This window comes from Triplophysa rosa, linkage group LG1, assembly GCF_024868665.1.
Source record: "Triplophysa rosa linkage group LG1, Trosa_1v2, whole genome shotgun sequence".
NCBI lineage: Eukaryota > Metazoa > Chordata > Actinopteri > Cypriniformes > Nemacheilidae > Triplophysa > Triplophysa rosa.
Genome location: NC_079890.1, coordinates 10088436 through 10108528, shown reverse-complemented (window position 1 = coordinate 10108528; position 20093 = coordinate 10088436). Strand labels below are relative to the sequence as shown.

The window sequence follows — 20093 nt, the reverse complement described above, 5'->3', positions numbered from 1 at the left end:
CAAAACTCGATAATAAATGGAAGATAACAAAACAGGCGCATAAACTAGCGCGTAAAAGACGATTGGTTCTCAAGACAAACCCCATCTGTCGGTTCGACACAACGTCGAGAGACCAACAGAAAGGGAAAGTAAGGCAGCTAGACATTATCATTATTAAAGTCACCATGAAACGGAAGTTGCGATTGACTTCTTTTCCGTATCATGATGTGTATCCGAGTGAAACGGCTTCTGAAATTAGAAACAAATGTAGGGCGGGGCATTATTTTGCCCTTCCCTTTTTGATTGGTTTGTTGCAAGTTGGGCCTGAAGGGGAGGGCTAAAAATGCCTGGCCATTGGACAGTCAGTATAGTCCTACCTCTTTTTTGTTGCTGACGTCATGTGGTGAAGAGTTGTTGTTGAGAGGGTAGAGGAGCTTAACATTTTTGAATAAAGATTACAAGTTCAAATTAATAAAAAAATGGTATGCACGGATAAATCATTCATAATAATCCCTGCAACACTGTGAAAAACAATTGCATGGTGACTTTAAATCAATCAAAAAATTCCTCAATGGCAAGTAAACGTCAAAATAATGATTCTGGCTCATCACAATACATGTCACATGTGAAAGAACCAAATATACTGTATGTATACAGGGTATATACAGGAATCATGGAGCTAAATTTAATACTTATTAAGACCCTTTTAAGACTTGATTCATACATTTTAAGACCTCATCGCCACTTCAAGTTTTAACCGGTTACATTGGCGACACTTTGACTTAGATTTACTATACACTGATTGTAAGAAGATAGCACAAACTAAACAGTCTTAGTTTTTGATAACTCCGTATTAATGCAACATAATTCAGAAGGATGGGAACAAAGCACAGGAGAATTAATTGAGTGACTAACCCAATGCAAGGTTTATTAGAAAGACCTTAAGCATCCTCCCCCGACCGCTGGGGTGGGCGGCCAGTGTTGTGGCATGAGGGACACGTCTCGTTCCCTCCATCAGGGAACTGAGGTTACATCCGTAACCAAGACGTTCCCTGTCTGTCGGTCTCATGATGTTGTGTCGAACCGACAGATTGGGGTACCTATGGAAGACGCCACAACACTGAGCCGCGTCACAATCTCTAGTAGAGCGACGCTGACTAGCCTGGGCGAGTCAGACGTGGGCGCTAGCACGAAATTATGACCATCCAGTGGAGAGGAAGGGGGTCCCAGAGCTTTTCCACAAAGTTGGGAAGCCCCTGCCACCGGCCGTCACGGGCGGAGGCCTAGTTCTCTAAACAGCGAGAAGCCGCCCGGCTCCGTAAGGGCCACTGGGTAAGCATTATTCCCCCCGGGGGAAAAACGCTGCAGAGACCACTACCTACTGAAGAGAGGAACTAGTGGAGACACCACATGGTCTCACCATCAGGGGAGAACTCATGGGAATATGTGCGGACTACCGTTAACAGCAAGGTGGGAGACCACCTAGGGAGGTCATGGGTTGCCGAGGTGGGAACCATTCATGAGGATACATCAGACGGAACAGCCCATGGAGGGGGGGTTACCACGTCTGGAGCACTAGGTCCGGTTAGAGCTATGTGGTATATAACTCAACTGTTCCCCGGCCTAAGGGGGCAGGGCTGCTCTGCCCAGCCTGCCCCCTGGAAGGGTGCTTAATGATGGATGGAATGCCTATTCTTTACCCGAGGGGAAAGAAGTGAGGCGGAATAGCCGCTGCTCCCCCCGGAGGGGGAAGGGCTTTAGCAGGCGTACGCCCTAGCGGTTGCCGGTCCTACCTGTTGCCCTGCAGGACGCGGGCTGACACCGGTTCTACGCGGAGGTTGTAGAACCTCGTGAAGGTATTGGGTGTAGCCCAACCCGCAGCTCTGCAAATGTCTGCCAGAGAGGCGCCCTGAGCCAGTGCCCACGAGGAGGCGACACCCCGAGTGGAATGTGCCCTAACTCCTAAGGGGCAGGGGCGATCTTGTGACCGGTATGCCGTGGCAATGGCATCCACGATCCAGTGCGCCAGTTTCTGTTTGGAGACAGCCCTCCCCTTCTGCTGTCCTCCAAAACAGACAAAGAGCTGCTCAGAGCTTCTAAAGCTCTGCGTGCGGTCCAAGTAGAGGCGTAGTGCGCGTACTGGACACAACACGGATGGGGTTGGGTCTTCCTCCCCAGTGGGGAGCGCCTGCTAGTTCACCACCTGGTCCCGGAAGGGAGTGGTGGGAACCTTGGGCACGTAGCCGGGCCGTAGTCTCAGGATAACGTGAGAGTCTCCAGGCCTGAATTCTAGGCAACCTGTGGACACAGAGAATGCCTGTAGGTCCTTACCCTCTTGATGGAGACGAGCGCCACCAGGAGGGCCGTCTTTATCAACAGGCGAGAAAGATCGGCCTCTCCTAGGGGCTCGAAGGGGGGCCTCTGGAGGCCCTCCAGGACCACTTCGAGGTCCCAAGAGGGTACAGGCGCGGGCGAGGCGGATTCAACCGTCTCGCGCCCCTCAGGAACCTGGTGACCAGGTCATGCTGTCCTAGAGACTTGCCAGCAACTGAATCGTGATGTGCGGCGATTGCTGCAACATACACTTTCAGTGTGGAAGGGGAGAGATTTCTGTCAAGTCTCTCCTGGAGAAAGGACAGTACGTACCTGATCGAGCATCTCTGTGGGTCTTCTCCGCGAGTAGAGCACCAGGACGAGAAGAGGCATCACTTGAAGGCATACAGCCTCCTAGTGGCTGGAGCCCTAGCCTGCGTGAGAGTCTCTACCACCGCCGGGGGTAGGCCGCTCAGGATCTCCTCGTCCTGTCCAGGGGCCAGACATAGAGGTTCCAGAGGTTTGGCCTGGGATGCCAAAATGTGCCCTTTCCCTGAGAAAGAAGGTCCTTCATCAGGGGAATCGGCCAGGGGGAAGTTGTTGTCAGAAGCATCAGCTCTTAGAACCAAGTCCGGTTGGGCCAGTAAGGCGCAACTAGTAACACTTGATGCTCCTCTTCCCTGACCTTGCACAGGGTCTGTGCAACGAGGCTCACTGGGGGGAAGGCGTACTTCCGCTTGTCCCATGGCCAGCTGTGTGCAAGGGCATCCGTGCCAAGGGGACTGTCGGTCAGGGAGTACCAAAGCGGACAATGGGTGGAGTCCGGGGAGGCAAACAGGTCCACCTGCGCCTGGCCGAACTGCTCCCATATGAGCTAAACCGCGTGGGGGTGGAGTCGCCACTCTCCGCGAGGCGTCCACTGACGAGAAAGCAAGTCTGCTGTCTGGTTCAGGTCGCCCAGGATGTGTATGGCTCGCAGGGAGCTGATCACCTGCTGACTCCAGAGGAGGAGGCGTCGGGCGAGTCGTGTTAGCTGCCGTGAGCGAATGCCACCCTGGTGGTTGATATACGCTACGGCAGCTGTGCTGTCTGACCTGACCAGCACGTGCTTGCCCTGCACGAGAGGTTGGAATCTCTTCAGTGCAAGTAGCACAGCCCACAACTCTAGGCAGTTGATATGCCAACGCAGGCGGGGGCCCGTCCACCGCCCCGACACTGCGTGCCTGTTGCACATGGCACCCCAGCCCTGTAGGGAGGCATCCATCATCACTACGACGTGCCTTGATACCTGCCCTAGGGGGACCCCCGCCCGTAGGAAGGCCATAGACGACCAGGGGGTCAGGGTGCGCCGGCAGAGAGGCGTGATGACCATACGCCTGCTGCCGGTGTGCCACGCTCTCCAGGGAACCGACTCTGTAGCCAGTGTTGGAGTGGTTGCATGTGCATCAACCCGAGGGGGACCATCAAAGAGGAAACCGCCTCCCCGTCAGCAGCCGTCGCGGAAGCAGAAGCGGCCCTGACGGAGAGACCCCAGGGAGATCGAGGCCACCATCGGGCCCGAACCCAGCCACTCCATCGCTGGGTCGGATAGGGACGGTTCCTGCCCCGTCCTACCATCTACCCTCTGGGGGGCCAGCGCCCACTTCCTCACAAAAAGAGTTTCCTCTCTCTCTCTGGGTTATCACAGCCGTTCCCACCCTCTGGTCGACGGCAACTAGTGTTGTTTTTGGCGGCCTGTTTTAATTTTAGTTTTAGTCTAGTCTTTGTGTCAAGCTGTCATTTTAGTTTTTATTAGTTTTAGTCACGTTCATACACTTTTTAGTCTAGTCAAGTTTCAGTCGACTAAAAGTCTGAGCATTTTAGTCTTATTTTAGTCAGAATTATCCATGACTATTTTCGTCTAGTTTTAGTCGACGAAAACTGATGACATTTTAGTCTAGTTTTAGTCAATGAAAATTGTATTTTAGTCTCTTTTTAGTAATGCAATTCTATGTAACCCAGTCAGTAAGTACCTAGTAGTATAGACGAAACCAAAATTTTATTTTAGCCAAACCCATTTCAAACAAGGTTATCTTATTCCAGACACGGAAGACGTCTGATTTGAATTTACGGCCATCGGTAGGGGTGGGAATCTCTAGGCACGTCACGATGCGATTCGATTACGATTCAGAGGGCGAATGTGATGATAAAACAATTCTCGATGCATCTTTTTCCTATACAAATTTTCTTTTTCTCGCTGTGTGTAGCATTTGTCATAACCCAGACCGATTTTACTTCCAATATCCTTTATTAATAAAACAAATGGCAGTGATTTGGCAAGTCAACTGGAAGGTTACATTTGCCAGCATTGCAAAGAACCAACAGGAGAAGAGTAAGTGCCCTCAGTGCCCTGTAGTAGCATACAGAATGCAGTAAATTAATGCAGACTTTTTTTGCACATAGCACTGGAGCTAGAGAGGTTTAAAGTTATTATAGTTCACTAAAGTATTTTTTGTCGGAGTGTTCAATTTAACGGGACTTTTATTTTGACGGGTCTTTGGTTAGACGCTTGAGTTTTTGTGTTTGCCGATAGCTTCACTCAAACAGTAAACGCTCGTAAAATAAACTCAGAGCAACTCTGGAGATGAAGTTCTTGTGTTCATATCCTCATACAGTGCAGACGCAGATAAATCCTCGACTATCACTCGTGTTGTATGTTAAACTGTGCACATAATTCATTCAGACACGCAGAACAGCCAGACGACATTTAACTAACAGGATTCCGCATCAGACGAAATAACGTTATAACATTTCGTCTCCTCTCGTTTTGGTCAACGACAATGAAGAGACATTTTAGCATAGTTTTTATTTTGTAAACCACATTTAGTCTCGTTTTTATTCGTCAACAATATTGCATTGTACATTTAATTATAGTCATCGTCACATGACCAGCATTTACGTTGCGTCTCGTCTCGTTTTCGTCACGTGATAAAGGTTCGTTGACGACCATATTTCGTCATAATTTTCGTTGACGAAAGCAACACTAACGGCAACTCGACGTTGGAGATGCCATGTGCCCCAGGAGCCTCTGAAATTGTTTCAGGGGGACCGCTGGCTGCCTGAAGTACCTCAGGCAGAGTAACACTGACTGGGCGCGCTCTGTAGTCAGTCACGCTGTCATGGAGACAGAGTCGAGTTCCAAACCGAGAAAGGAGATGCTCTGCACGGGGGAGAGCTTGCTCTTTTCCCAGTTGACCTGTAGCCCCAACCGATATAGGTGCCGGAGCACCAGGTCCCTGTGTGTACACAACAGATCTCGCGAGTGAGCCGAGATGAGCCAGTCGTCGAGATAGTTTAGTACCCGCACACCTCCTTCCCTGAGGGGAGGGCGGCTTCCACGACCTTCGTAAAGACACGTGGAGACAGGGACAGACCGAAGGGGAGGACCCTGTACTGACATGCCCGTCCCTCGAACACGAACCGTAGGAACGGCCGATGTCGAGGGAGGATCGAGACATGAAAGTACGCGTCCTTCAGGTCGATTGCCATGAACCAGTCCTGACAGGCTCCTGGGATCACCCCCGATGCTAACCGAAGCGGGCGGCAGGGCCGTAGCCACTGTCGTCACGGATTGGGTAGCAGACGAGGTGGTGGCTTTATCCAAAAAGAATACAGCCACCCGTGACCACAACGTCTGGATCGCCATCCGCCCGCAGTGCGGGCAGGACGTATCCACAAAGGCTGCCTCAGCGTGCCGGAGACCCAAACACCTGAGGCAGACATCGTGTCTGTCCCCTTCCTCAATGAGTGCGTTGCACCCAAGAGAACAGCGGGTCATGCCACGCTGGAGAAATTTGCTCTTTTAGAAAAAAATTTGCTCAGACACTTCCGGAGCTGCCGAGACGCCCAGGGGAGAGTCGCTGCAGGAAGGGACCGTCCGCTGCACCACGTCGTAGAATCCAGCAGGATTAGATCGAAGATCGAAGAGTCGCTCATTACATGCGTAGGCTCTGAAGAACAAAAGGTGAATGAATGAGCACGCCGGCTTCCCTCTTATACCCGGACATCCGGGGAGGTGTCCGGCATGCAAATTTCATTCGCCAATTTTCATTGGCCTTTTCTAAATACTCAGAAGATGATAGGTTCTCAAGACAAACCCCAAAGGGAACCTGTTTTGTGGCTAGCACTTAGCATGTGGGACCAGACAGTGTTGATCCCCATCAAGGCTACGCTAATCGACCTTCCGACACACAGAGCAGTATGCCTCACAGTTATTCCCAGATTCCAACTCTTTATCCTCCAACCATTTGCACGAAAATGTGCATTTCCCCATTAGTCAACGATGTTGTTTAACAACCGGTGTAAATGGACCTCCGACAATTCGCCTACGTAATGATTCAATTCAGGCAAACTTTAGCATATGACCTCTTTGGAAAAATATGAAAAGATGATACACAATTTAATACCTTGGAAGACTTTTTAAGAGCCTTCATTTTCTCTAAATTGATTGATCAACTTTTAATAGTTTTTACGACCCTGCAGACACGCTGGTATAAAACATTTTACCTTTTGAGATTTAGGACCACCGTGAGACTCTTAACTTTAAGATATTTACGACAGCTTTTGTTTCGAGAATTTCGATTCTTCTTAATTGTTTCCTAAAATCAATCTTGAGAATTTTTTTTCTTTCAGGAATACATAATCATCCTAACTTTTTTCTTCGATAAGAATATGGCAGTTAAGAAGAATGTTTGGTGAATCCAGCCCCAGAACTTACAAACCGACACACATTTTTAACTGAGTGAAAATGCACCAGCACCTGGTTATATCTAATTTATCCGATGCTTTTTAAAATGGTTCTTTCCTCCAGAGCTACAGTACATATGGCAACAAGATCTGGATGTATCATACGGAACAGACTAAAAACTGATCTGCGTTGCAGTTGGTCGTCCAAGTAAATGGATCTGCAGTGTAATGGGTTGTGTAAGTGCGTCAGCACTTTGCTCTGCTTTTATGCTGTTTTTTGATCTCATAACAACACTTTGTAAATTATGGAACATTACTTCGACATTATATTGTCAATATATAATTATATAGTATAATTAAACACAGTATAATACTTAAAAATAAAAAATGTAACAAGCACAAATGTAACATAGCTGACCCCTGGTGTAAAATAAAAATGAAGGCATGCAGTGGGTGGGGTAAAGAGATTGTGTACCTATAATCTTATACATGGGCTTCTTCTGCAAGTTCTGACGGGTCAGAAGGTCCGGAAGACGTTTGAAACCGGAGATGGTGTTGATGAGCTGACCGTCAATGCTGTTCACTATCTGAGCAACATTTGGAAGAGTGGGAGAAAAATCCACCTGGACACACAGAGGAAAAACAGACAGTTGTAATGGCACGTCCAATCCTGAGTGAGAGGTAAAGTATTTCCCTTCCCTCTGGCTCTCAGAGCGCTACACCCCAGGCGGTCTGTCTCCACAGCCCAACCAAAGCAACCGCTGTCCCTAAAATACACTCGATTAAGTTCCTAAAGTTATCCTAACACTTTTGCTTTTTCTCTCTCTGTGTTAAGCTGACTAAGCATCATGGGACATTACCCATAGGCCTCGCTCAAAATATACCTCTGTAGAGCTGAGCAGTAGAGTAAGTGCTGAATAACGCAGCACTGGTGTCACAGCTGTGATTTATAGAGGTTGCTGCGTTCTAAGCGCCCTTTGTTTGATGTATGATAGTGTCTTTATTCTGTATGTAAAACACATGGCCACCGGCTCTCCGTGACCAACACAATGATTCGCACTGATGTGCAGTTTTTATGTATACTTTTTGACCTAAACTGCAGAGGGAGTGTTTGTAAAAAGATGTTTGAATGTGATGTCAGGGTCACTTTGTCACGCAAACAGCGTTATCGGTGTATGGTGCATTACTACATCTGGCAAAGGTCTGGGCTTGATTATTATTTTGAGATCAGATAATATTCATATTATGATAAATGATCATCTTTAAAAGAAAACATATGTAGTTGGACACACAACACAAACAAAAGCTTCTGCCAAGTTTGGCCACGGATTGACCAATAGTATAAGTGGTAATCTACAATGCCGGCATTTTACAAGGTTTTAGGTTCGTAAGCACCTGTGTGTGTGTGTGTGTGTGTGTGTGTGTGTGTGTGTACCTGAGCAGTAGATCCAGGGGTGTGTTGTTTCAATACCACCTCTACGCTGAATAAAGGCTCTGGGGAATTCTTGCCGTCTCCATTGATGGCTTTAGAGAGCTCCTGAAGAGAGCGCTTTATATTCACTCGAAACGCATCCTCTACCATACGATCCATCTTTTCCATGTATGACATCCAGTGCTGTTGCACCTGAACACATGCATACATTTGTTTGCATTTGATGTGGAGACTTTTCAATGACTCCCTTTGTTTTTAAATTAACCACAATATACATTTTCTATACAATAAATCATACCCATATGGACGGTTTCATCTTAACAACATAAACAAACATAACTTCCGGTACACATTCAGAAACAATAGAGTGCCTGCAGATTATTTCAGATAACAATCAAAAGAAACCGAAAAGAACCCTTACTTGGCTAAACTTGTCTCTCCAATATTTAGATTTTAGACTCTGATACCAAACTCAACTGCTAGATGTCAATGTACCATATGGTTTCTTTAAATGCGACCAAATACAGGACCAATTCAACAAATTGTTTATTTAATAAAATGAACATACAACAAAATTCAACAAATTATACAGTAAAATAATAATACAAATTAATATGAACATAAATAAAATAAAATATAAATAGTTATATTATTAGACACTAGCCAAACACAAACTGGAAGTTAACTGGGGGTCAGGCACGCGCGCGCGCGTATCATGAAACGGTCTATAAACATATTCATATATGAAAGCTTGTGAGTATAATGATGTTAAAGAACCTGACTATCTTTAGACAAGTAGCTTTTTGCATTTTAGAGAAGATCGTGAGCGGCGGCAGACAGACTGACCTCTGGACCATCTGTGTGAAATGTCGCGTAGACTCTGGCCATGACGTTGACCATGTCCTGGTGAGCAGCCTGCAGCCGGAGCAGCTGGCTGTGCTGATGATTCTGCTGATCTTCCTGGAATTCCAGGTCTCCGTAGACTGTCTTCCCGTCCACACGAACCAACAGCAGCTCACTGATCTGTGCACAGAGCTTACAGACAGCCAGGTTAGCTGCCTTATATTCGTCCACCATTAACTGCACCTGCAGAAGAGACAAGTGATCGAAAACAAGACAAACAGTGAGAGAGAAAGAGAGAGCAAATGTTAATCCAAAAACAGCAACTGTAGGATTAATTTATTACACATCCATAAACTGCTCTTGTTCACAACCATTCGTAGATCTCATGCATATTGGGGGCAAAAATGCAAGTTACACACTTTCTTTCATGTTGTATTTCTAAAAGTTTTGAAATGGAATCAACTTTAGGTCAAATCAAGTCAAATTTTTAATTTAGGTGATGTCCCATAAATGTGAATGTCAAAAAGTTCACATTTCCAACAAAAAACTAAGTCAACTATAACCATAAACATATCTTACCAAGACACCTTGAAACATATTTCCAGATTCATTATAACATTACATATAGATGGTAGGTTAAAGGTCCAGTGTGTAATTTTTTAGAGAATCTATTGACAGAAATGCTATATAATATACATAACTATGTGTTCAGAGGTGTATAAAGACCTTACATAATGAAGCGTTATGTTTGTATTACCTTAGAATGAGCTATTTCTATCTACATTCACTGTGGGTCCCCTTACATTGAATTTGCCGTGTAGTTTCCATAGTAGCCCTAAATAGACAAACTGCTCTACAGAGCGCGTTTCATAAATACATTATCCCCTTCGGCAAATAAGCAAAAACGGGATGACATCTTAGTTCTGTGTCAGCCTCCGTAGTGCTTTGATAGTGAGGGGTGGAATGAGCCGTTGGTTGCAATTCGCAACCTCACCAGTAGATGCCGCTAAATTTCATACACTGGACCTTTAAAGTGTAAATAGTAAAACATTGACAACATTACACTGGGTTCCAAATTATTATGCAAATGATATCTTTCTCTGGTTTTCCTAATTTGTCGATGCAAATGACAGTCAGTATAATTTTCAAGTAATCAACAGTTAGGGTACATTTGGAATTTTATTGAACAAACCTCCCACTGACAACAGTATTTATTTAAAAAATGAAAAACTCAAAATGCACTGTTCCAAATTATTATGCACAACAGAGTTTGAAAACATTTCATAGGTTGTAAAAAACTGAAAATGGTCATTTGTTGAATTTGCAGCATTAGGAGGTCATATTTACTGAAATCAAAAGCTATTTCAATCAAAAACATCCTAACAGGGCAAGTTACATGTTAACATAGGACCCCTTCTTTGATATCACCTTCACAATTCTTGCATCCATTGAACTTGTGAGTTTTTGGATAGTTTCTGATTGAATTTCTTTGCAGGATGTCAGAATAGCCTCCCAGAGCTGCTGTTTTGATGCTAACTGCCTCCCACCATCATAGATCTTTCGCTTGAGGATGCTCCAAAGGTTCTCAATAGGGTTGAGGTCAGGGGAGGATGGTGGCCACACCATGAGTTTCTCTCCTTTTATGCCCATAGCAGCCAATGACACAGAGGTATTCTTTGCAGCATGAGATGGTGCATTGTCATGCATGAAGATGATTTTGCTACGGAAGGCATGGTTCTTCTTTTTGTACCATGGAAGAAAGTGCTCAGTCAGAAACTCTACATACCTTGCAGAGTTCATTTTCACACCTTCAGGGACCCTAAAGGGGCCCACCAGCTGTCTCCCCATGATTCCAGCCCAAAACATGACTCCGCCACCTCCTTGCTGACGTCGCAGCCTTGTTGGGACATGGTGGCCATCCACCAACCATCCACTACTCCATCCATCTGGACCATCCAGGGTTGCACGGCACTCATCAGTAAACAAGACTGTTTGAAAATTAGTCTTCATGTATGTGTGGGCCCACTGCAACCGTTTCTGCTTGTGAGCATTGGTTAGGGGTGGCCGAATAGTAGGTTTATGCACAACTGCAAGCATCTGGAGGATCCTACACCTTGAGGTTTTCGGGACTCCCGAGGCACCAGCAGCTTCAAATACCTGTTTGCTGCTTTGCAATGGCATTTTTGCAGCTGCTCTCTTAATCCGATGAATTTGTCTGGAAGAAACCTTCCTCATTCTGCCTTTATCTGCACGAACCCTTCTGTGCTCTGAATCAGCCACAAATGTCTTCACAGTACGATGATCTCGCTTAAGTTTTCGTGAAATATCTAATGTTTTCATACCTTGTCCAAGACATTGCACTATTTGACGCTTTTCGGCAGCAGACAGATCCTTTTTCTTTCCCATATTGCTTGAAACCTGTGGCCTGCTTAATAATGTGGAACGTCCTTCTTAAGTAGTTTTCCTTTAATTGGGCTCACCTGGCAAACTACTTATCACGGGTGTCTGTGATTGATTTCAGTGATCCAAAGAGCACTGAGACACAATACCATCCATAAGTTTAATTGAACAATATAAAATTAAATGTTTACGACACTTAAATCCAATTTGCATAATAATTTGGAACGCAGTGTAGTCAAAAATAAAAATTGTAATAAACAAACACAATTATTTGTGATTTACATAACAAAGCAAGCAATTATTTCATTAAAATGACGCAGTTCTATTTTACCATAGTGACCCATGTTAAACAAAATAATCATTTCAATTACTAGAAAATTCTACAGTCATGGTCTCAGCCGCCCACCCACACATAATTCCACCCAGAGAGCAATACGTGACAGCAAGCAAATGTGTATTTGTATGTTGTCTCTTTATGCTGACTAAATAGAGCATTTTGAATCAAGAGTCCTGGTACAACAGGATGCTGCCATAGATGCAGGTGCCTAGGTGAGCTGTAGGCAGCGGGGCAGCTTTTAGTGCTGCTCTATTGTGCACAATTCAATTCTAGGCTGAATTGTTGGCAATGCATTGCCTTATGACTGCTGAGGTGTATCGGGGTGTTTCTTACTACATTGCTTGCGGATGCTTGGGTGTTCTGGATGTTTGCCAGAGTGTTGCAAGATGATTGCTAGGGATATTCTGGGTAGAATATCCTATATACTGTATGGCTCTGTTCCCTTCTTCAAGGTCTATAGGATATTTGCATGGGCGTCGGAACCTTTGTATGTGGGTGAGAAAGGACCCACTCACTTTTTAAGACCAATGATATTGGACACACCCAATTTTAGCGTCTCTCATTTAGCACAGAGCGCCATCAGTAAAATCCATTCCACTTGAGGAGTGCTTAATAAATTCTCCATTTCGTGTTTTAGCTACAGCCTTGACTTTCTCGCTTGTGCTTCTTCAAATCCATGGCACCTGGCTCATTCAGAGTCCATATATAGAGGGTTGTCAGGAATGGTGAGGCAGAACCCAGGCGCAGACGGCAGATTACAATTTAAGATTTATTTAAATTAAAGACCCACGATGGGGGTAAACATGACAACAAACATCTTCAAAACATCAACCAAAAAACTTCACACGAGGGTGCAAAACATAACATGGCAGGAGCTTACAGAAAACTATGACTTACTTCAAGACTCGGTACACAAGAACAATGACACGGTCAGAAACTAGAACGAACCAGCACATGACAGCAAACACAAGGGCATTAAATAGGAGAACTAACAAGGGATACTTAACAATAGGCAGGTGTGGGGAATCAAACACTGGCGGGAAGCTTAACGAGGAAACAAGGGGGCGGGATCAAGAGATGAGACAGGAGAGCCCATGGCCATCATAAACAAACAATGACCATGCGCTCCCACACAAAACACGTGGGACTGTCATGACCCTGCCACAAGACTAGAAAAGCATGACAAGGTGAGGCAGGATCATGACAGAGGGTATGCACGTGTCGTCACTTTCCCACATGAACATGCCGGAACGCTCCCGCTTGAGTGATTACACTCGGCAAAATGAGTGGTTACAATGTCAGGAAACGCAATTCCGCGCAACATTCGAGTGTCCAAGAACACCTGATTCTTTTATAAGTCATAAGGTAGTCATAAGGATCACTGTCGAGTCCAGCTGTTTGTAATTTCAGCAAATGATTGCGTGTTTTAGTCCCAGTTTCTTTGTTTCTCCTATTGAAAGCAGCTATTTTGCAGTGTTTTACCACTCAAGGGAGCGTGTCCCGGCATGTTCACGTGGGAAAGTGACGTCAATGCATACCCTCTATATTAAACTCCGTGAATGCATACCCTCTATATTAAACTGTTTTGATACAGCAAGGTAAACAAAGTATTGTTGTACATTATACAATAATAATATAGTGTAAATGATCAAATTAATTAAAATATGAAATGAATGCCAACTTACTGGGACAGAAGACCACCCCACTACCCCTGACCTTACCATACACTTTATTATTAAACTAGTTATTAAATTAAGCCATTTTTCAAATATTTTCTTCATTTTGATGAAAATAAATGCCTGTAGGGTCTGATATAAAACCAAGGGAACATCTTAAGTAGACCTCAGACAACAGTATAAAATAATAAAAACGGCCAGTTCAGCACACCTTTAACACGCTCATTCCAAATATTAAAGTTTCAATCCATATTTTCATACTTTCATTCAATATATTCTAGTTTTATTCTCTATATTCATACATTCATTATGTATATTCAGACTTTTATTCCATATATTCAGACTTTCATTCCATATATTCAGACTTTCATTCAATATATTCTAGTTTCATTCCGTATATTCAGACTTTCAATATATTCTAGTTTCCTCCCATATATTTAACCAATCATACAGTATTATAAATACTTTAATTTCCGGAACGGCTTGCCATACTTACTTTATAGTATGATTTTATATAGAAAACAAAAATGGTGGTGGTATCGTTCACAAGGCAAAAATTAAAAGCTTTATTTTTTTGTGTGTGTAACTCTGTAACTCTAAGTCCTAACCAGACATGACACAACGTCGCAACAGGTTGTGAATCAGTCTATGGTAAGTCGGGCCTCCACCACAATAGTGCAGAAATGAAAGCCAAGCAAGTAAAAAAAATGTCCTGTCATTCTTTGCTTCCCAATCATGACGGATGGTCAGGACATAACATGACAGATCCACTAACACAGAAGAAGAATTGTATCACTTGTTGCTTTATGGTGTATTACACTGTTGATGAGCAGTAGCAATAGTGCAAAGAAATAAAAAAGGGCAGGAAAATACTGGAAAGCAAAAGAACAGAAAACAAAAGGGAGCAAAAATTCGAGTGTGAGAGCGGAATGTGGAGCGAGAGGGATGGAAAACACATTCAAACAGAACAGCGGGGGTTTTCCTGCAGGATTTTCCAGCTCATGTCTCGCTCTCTGTCTTCCACAGAATGCGAGCGTCTGATTTCAACCTCGTCCCTGTGCTTGAAATCAAAGGAGACAGATCTTTTCCACAAAGCATCAGGCTTTTCTCATCCAACAGCTCGCTGCTCATTTCTGTGGAGAGTAATGTTGCCGAGACGTTCTGGGGAGGTTCTCTGAAGAATCTTACATGCCACATAATCTCACTCTTCCTCCCAGCTTTGGATCCAGCTCGTCTCTGCTTTTTCACGGGATGAAGCACGTCATATGAAATAAGCCTCAAAGGGGGAGATTACATCGCGAGCATGTGTGTGCAGAATGTATACTCGGGTTTCCAAGCGTGTGTGGGTGTGTGTAATGCTCAGATGTGTCGTGTTCTCCACACTTCTCCTTTACCACTGATGCTGTTGCCAGCTCTGGGTTTTGGGCTCCATGGATGTTTGACATTGACTCTGACGTGAACCTGATCCTCCCCCCATCAATGCACACACGAACGCGAGAGCGAGCGAGCGAGAGACAGCAGGGCACAGCGGTGGCACTGAATCAAGATTTTATTGTGAAGGCTGGATCTGTTCAAATGTAGAGTTGTTTGTGTGGCCTTTATTAAAGTGGATGGGGCACTCATATTTCTGCTTGCTGGTCTTTGTGTATGTGTGTGTGTCTAAATGGCTAAAGGGCACTGCCAGCACTTTAATATCATATTGCCTTGTACAATGTAGGAGTGATGGACAGCCAGCAGAGGAAGTGAATTCATTTCTGCTAAATTTCTGCTCTTTTGTTGTAGGAGGCACAATTGCACTCCACTGAGTCGCACTTTCATTCTGAGAGAAGCCTGCTGCCGTATTCTTGCATTACAAAAGCAATATCAGGCTGCAAAAAGGACATGGATGTTTCTGAACAAAACATGTGCATGGCCTTCGTTTTCTGAATAACCGCCACCGCGGTTCGAAATGACGTTTTTGAAACACCTGTCGATCACAGGCCAACAGAGAAAGTACTGTTCAAAAGTTTAGGGTCACTGAAATGTTTCTCATGTAAAAAAAAACTTTTGATGTAAAACCAATTGTCTGAATGTTTGAAATTGGAGAAAACAGCCATCATGAAATGACTTGGAAATGGAAGTAGCGATTGTCTTCTTTTCCATATGTGACGTACAGTATATCCGAGTGAAACGGCTTCTGAAATAAGAAAAAATTTAGATTTCGTCCGCCGAGACCTGATTGGATCGTTGTCAGTTGCAAATTGCTGAAGAGAGGTTGTTTCCATGGGGGAAGGAGGTTAAAGTTTATGATCAAAGAGTATGAGGGCACATACATTTTAACATAATAATAATTAAACAATAACAATAATTAAGCGCACAGATAATAAAAACACTGCAATAATCCATTCACGAGTTCGCCTATGCAGATAATGGTGTAGGTTTGAGAGTAAGCGTATTTGGCGTGCTGTCGGGGAGAGGGCTCCGAGTTCGTTCGTTCTTCCGAGCTCAGAGCACTCCCCCCCTGTCCGGAGTGAGGGCTCCGAATCCGGCATTAGCCTGAACCCGGAACACCCCCCCCTTTTTGTGTCCTGCTGGAGACAAGGGCTCCAGGTGAGGAGCCGGGGTGGTGGTGGGATGCTTGAGACTGAAGAGAGAGTGAAGGTAAGATGGCTCTCTCTCTCTTGAACTGATAGGTCGGGTGCTGTTACTGCTGATAGCAGACCAGCCGAGTTAATTATCTGCTCCTTCTCCTCCCGAACTTAGTTAATAAAACATCATTTCACGAGTTCGCCTATGCAGATAATGGTGTAGGTTTGAGAGTATGCGTATTTGGCGTGCTGTCGGGGAGAGGGCTCCGAGCTCGTTCGTTCTTCCGAGCTCAGAGCACTCCCCCCTTGTCCGGGGTGAGGGCTCCGAATCTGGCATTAGCCTGAACCCGGAACACTCCCCCCAAGAGATGCAACTAGTGCAGGACAGGCTGGTATGGGCTGCTGGTGACCTGGCCTTGCTTGGTGTGACGAGGGAGGTGTGACGAGAGCCGTGGGAGGAGCAAGCGAGGCAATTTATAATGAGCGTCAGCTGGGCGCCACCGGCCTCGTATCTCCCACGGAGGAGATCGGAAGCATAAAAGGCCGAGCGGCAGGAGCATATGGCGAGAGAGGACCGGGCCCGGATAGTTAAGTTTTGTTTGCGTTCGTGTGGCCGGCAGTCGTCCGTGAGGGGCTGCCGGCCTGTTTTACTGCTGTTTATTGTTTATTTATTTTTGATTAAAGTGTTGAAATGTTCGCCGGTTCCCGCCTCCTTCCTTCTGTTTTATTGAGCTTTATTACACTTGGTATGAAAGCCGTTGTTGCCGAGTCTGGAAGAGAGTCCAGTTGTTACTGAAGCAGGCACTGCTGAGGTTTCTGGAGGAAGGGTGCCGGCTGAGCAGAGAGATGAAGGAAGCATGGGGCCCCTGTGGGGGCGGTCGCTGAGGCAATACTGGCTTCTAGATGAGTTGAGACTGCTGTGGCAGAGTTTAGATGGAGGCACGGGCCCTTGTGGGGCGGTCGCTGCTGCTATGCTGGCCTCTAGGGAGTGATGTCTGCTGCTGCAGAACGTAGATGGAGGCACGGGCCCTTGTGGGGCGGTCGCTGCTGCGATGCTGGCCTCTAGGGAGTGATGTTTGCTGCTGCAGAATGTAGATGGAGGCACGGGCCCTTGTGGGGCGGTCGCTGCTGCGATGCTGGCCTCTAAGGGAGTGATGTCTGCTGCTGCAGAACGTAGATGGAGGCACGGGCCCTTGTGGGGTGGTCGCTGCTGCGATGCTGGCCTCTAAGTGAGTGGTCTTGAATGAAGGTGTTCGGCTGGAGTTTACGGGATGAGGGTAGGTTGTTGCTAGATGATCTGGGAGATTAGGGTCTGGTGGACTTATTTGATGAGGGAGCGGTCCGACCGGATGTAGCTTTTGAAGGCCTCTGACGTCCAGTGGCCCAGTGCTTGGATCTGAGGCTGGGAGAGACCTTTTTGGGCGGCTGTGGTAGCTGCGCCGATGCGAAACGAATGGCTAGAGAAATGTTCTGCGGGGATGCCAGATTGGAGCAAGACGGTTTTGAGATGATTTTGGAACCAAAAACGTGAGGCTGGACGACTGGAGTCATCTATGAAGAGAGGGTCGGATGGGGATTTTGCCTGTGATCTTCTGAAATGTAGGTACGCAAGGAGGGTTTGGTAAGGTTGGATGGGTGATTAAAGGTTGAATATGTAGATGAAATGGCCTCTTTCGAATTGATCTGTCTTACTTTGCTTGATGTGGAAGGAGATTGTTTCTGCGTCAAGCACTGCTAAGTCAGAGATGGTGGGGTGGACTGAAGGGTTAAACCTGGATGTAGTGGTCATTTCAGAGCATCTGAGAAATCCAAAAAAGGCCAAAGTGAACATGGCGTCGAGCGTGCGGGAGGTGTGTGTGGATTGGTAGCCTTTGCGGAGGGTAGAAATGCATTTGGTCAATATATCCAAAGTTATAGGTTGTCTTGTGTCTGGGCGGGCGGGTTGAGCTCTTTGGATTCCTTTGATGAGCATGGAGGCTTGTGAACTGGCTATAGCTGGGCAGGTTGAGTTGAAAATTAGTTTGTGGAAAAATTGGATTCCGCTTAGGTACCCTTTAACTGAGCTGGCTTGAAGGTTTTTGTTGATATTCAGGAAGGATATGAATGAGGTGATGGTAAGCAGAGAGATTAGGTAAGACTGAAGGGTCCTGGGGGAGGCGGCTTGGATGATAGAATTGAGGGAAGAGTCTAGGAGAGTTCTTAGTGATTTACGGGAATATCAGTTCCGAATAAGGAGGTACTGGTGTTGGTAGGGGGTCCGCATCTGGTGCCAGCCGCCTGAATTTCTGGAAGGCAAAACGGGAAAGAGCATCGGCTATTTGGTTTGCAGAACCAGGAACACGTTTAGCAATAAAAATGAATTGATCACAAGCAAGGAACTCGCATGAGCTGGTTAGGGTTATTAAGTCCTCTAAGGCGTGAGCTGAGGAAGCGAGGGAGAGGAGGTGCGAAACGAATGGGCGGCCTTGGGGAATGATACGCATCGCGAAATTGAGGTGGCCGAGAACGGATAATAATTCGCGTTTGGAACAACGGGGGTTGTTTAGGAGAGTGGAAGCGATCAAAATTGATCTATCGATTTTTTCCTTGAGCAAGGATGCCTGAAAGTTCAGCGAATCCAAATTGATGCCCAAGAATTCGATTGACGTGCTCGGACCCAAGGTTTTATCTTGGGCGAATGGAATGCCGAGCTTGGCGAAGACTTTTTGGACTATCGAGAGATGCACGGCTGGGATTGAGTCGGGGGGCGAGATAACAAGAAAATCGTCTAGAAGGAGAATGAGGTAGTGTTATGGAGTAGTTGTTAGAGAAAATCCAACAGATTGCCTCTGACAACATGTCGAAAATTTTGAGTGAGGCGGACGGAAAAATAGAATTGATTGCGCCAGTGAATGCCGAACAAATGCCAAAAGTCTGGGTGAATGGGCATTACTTTAAATGCGGAGGTGATGTCGACTTTAGCGAGCCAGGCGCCGCGTCCGGCGGTTTTAATGAGTTTAATGGCTTCGTCGATGTCGTGGTAAGGAAGGGAAAACTCCTTGAGCGGGATGAGGCTGTTAATGCTCGGAAACGGAGAATTATGGGGGGATGACAGGTCGAATATGAGGCGATTTTTGCCAGAAGATTTTCTGGTAGCTACGCCGATGGGGCTGATGTGGAAGGTTTTAAAGGGGGGAGCGGCGAAGGGGCCGATCATGAAGTTTGAGACGATTTCGCTTTTAATTAGAAGATCAACCGTTTCGGGTTCGGCAAGCGCGGACTGAAGGTTGGGGCAGACTAGGCTGACGGAAGGTAAACTCTCGATACCGGGGTTGAAGCCGTTTGAGAGACCGGACAGGACATAATCAGTAAAGCGAATGACGGGGTGAAGAGACAATTCAGCAGACAAACTTAAAACATTCACAGGAGTCGATAAATACTGTTTACGATTTTTATTTGTAGATTTAGAAACTGGACACACAATGTGGGCGTGCGCGCCACCGCAGAAGCTGCAAACGTGCAGGATGTTGAACTTCCTGCAAGATTTGAAGCTTGATGCCTGCTGGCGATCAGAATCGGGCAGAGGTGGGTTGGCGGGATATGTTGGGAACTGTGGGACGTAGCCTGTGGATTTGGTGTGAGGTGAGTCCGGGCGGGGGGGGGGGGGATGGATGAGTGAACTAAAGGGCAAGAAGTGGTGCTGAAATGTTCCTGCAACCGAGGAAAACTCGATTGTGAAGCTCAGTGTCCAGTGCCCCCCAGTAAGGACACTGGTTCCACTGAGCTACGCGGATGGCGCATTTGGTGGAAAATAAATGATGACACGTGTAGAAATGGGTTCC

General features: G+C 45.9%; 1 protein-coding gene across 1 annotated transcript in view; it reads right to left on the bottom strand.

Annotated features, from left to right (window-relative positions):
* The window catches only part of LOC130546298 (dynein axonemal heavy chain 2-like), a 129566-nt gene that overhangs the window by 27763 nt on the left and 81710 nt on the right, over positions 1-20093 (bottom strand). Inside the window, exons 17-19 of the mRNA XM_057321520.1 lie at positions 9296-9535; positions 8453-8641; positions 7493-7640 (exon numbers count right to left, since the gene is read on the bottom strand). Of these exons, the coding sequence (XP_057177503.1) occupies positions 7493-7640; positions 8453-8641; positions 9296-9535 (577 nt within the window). The remainder of the gene's footprint in view (positions 1-7492; positions 7641-8452; positions 8642-9295; positions 9536-20093) is intronic.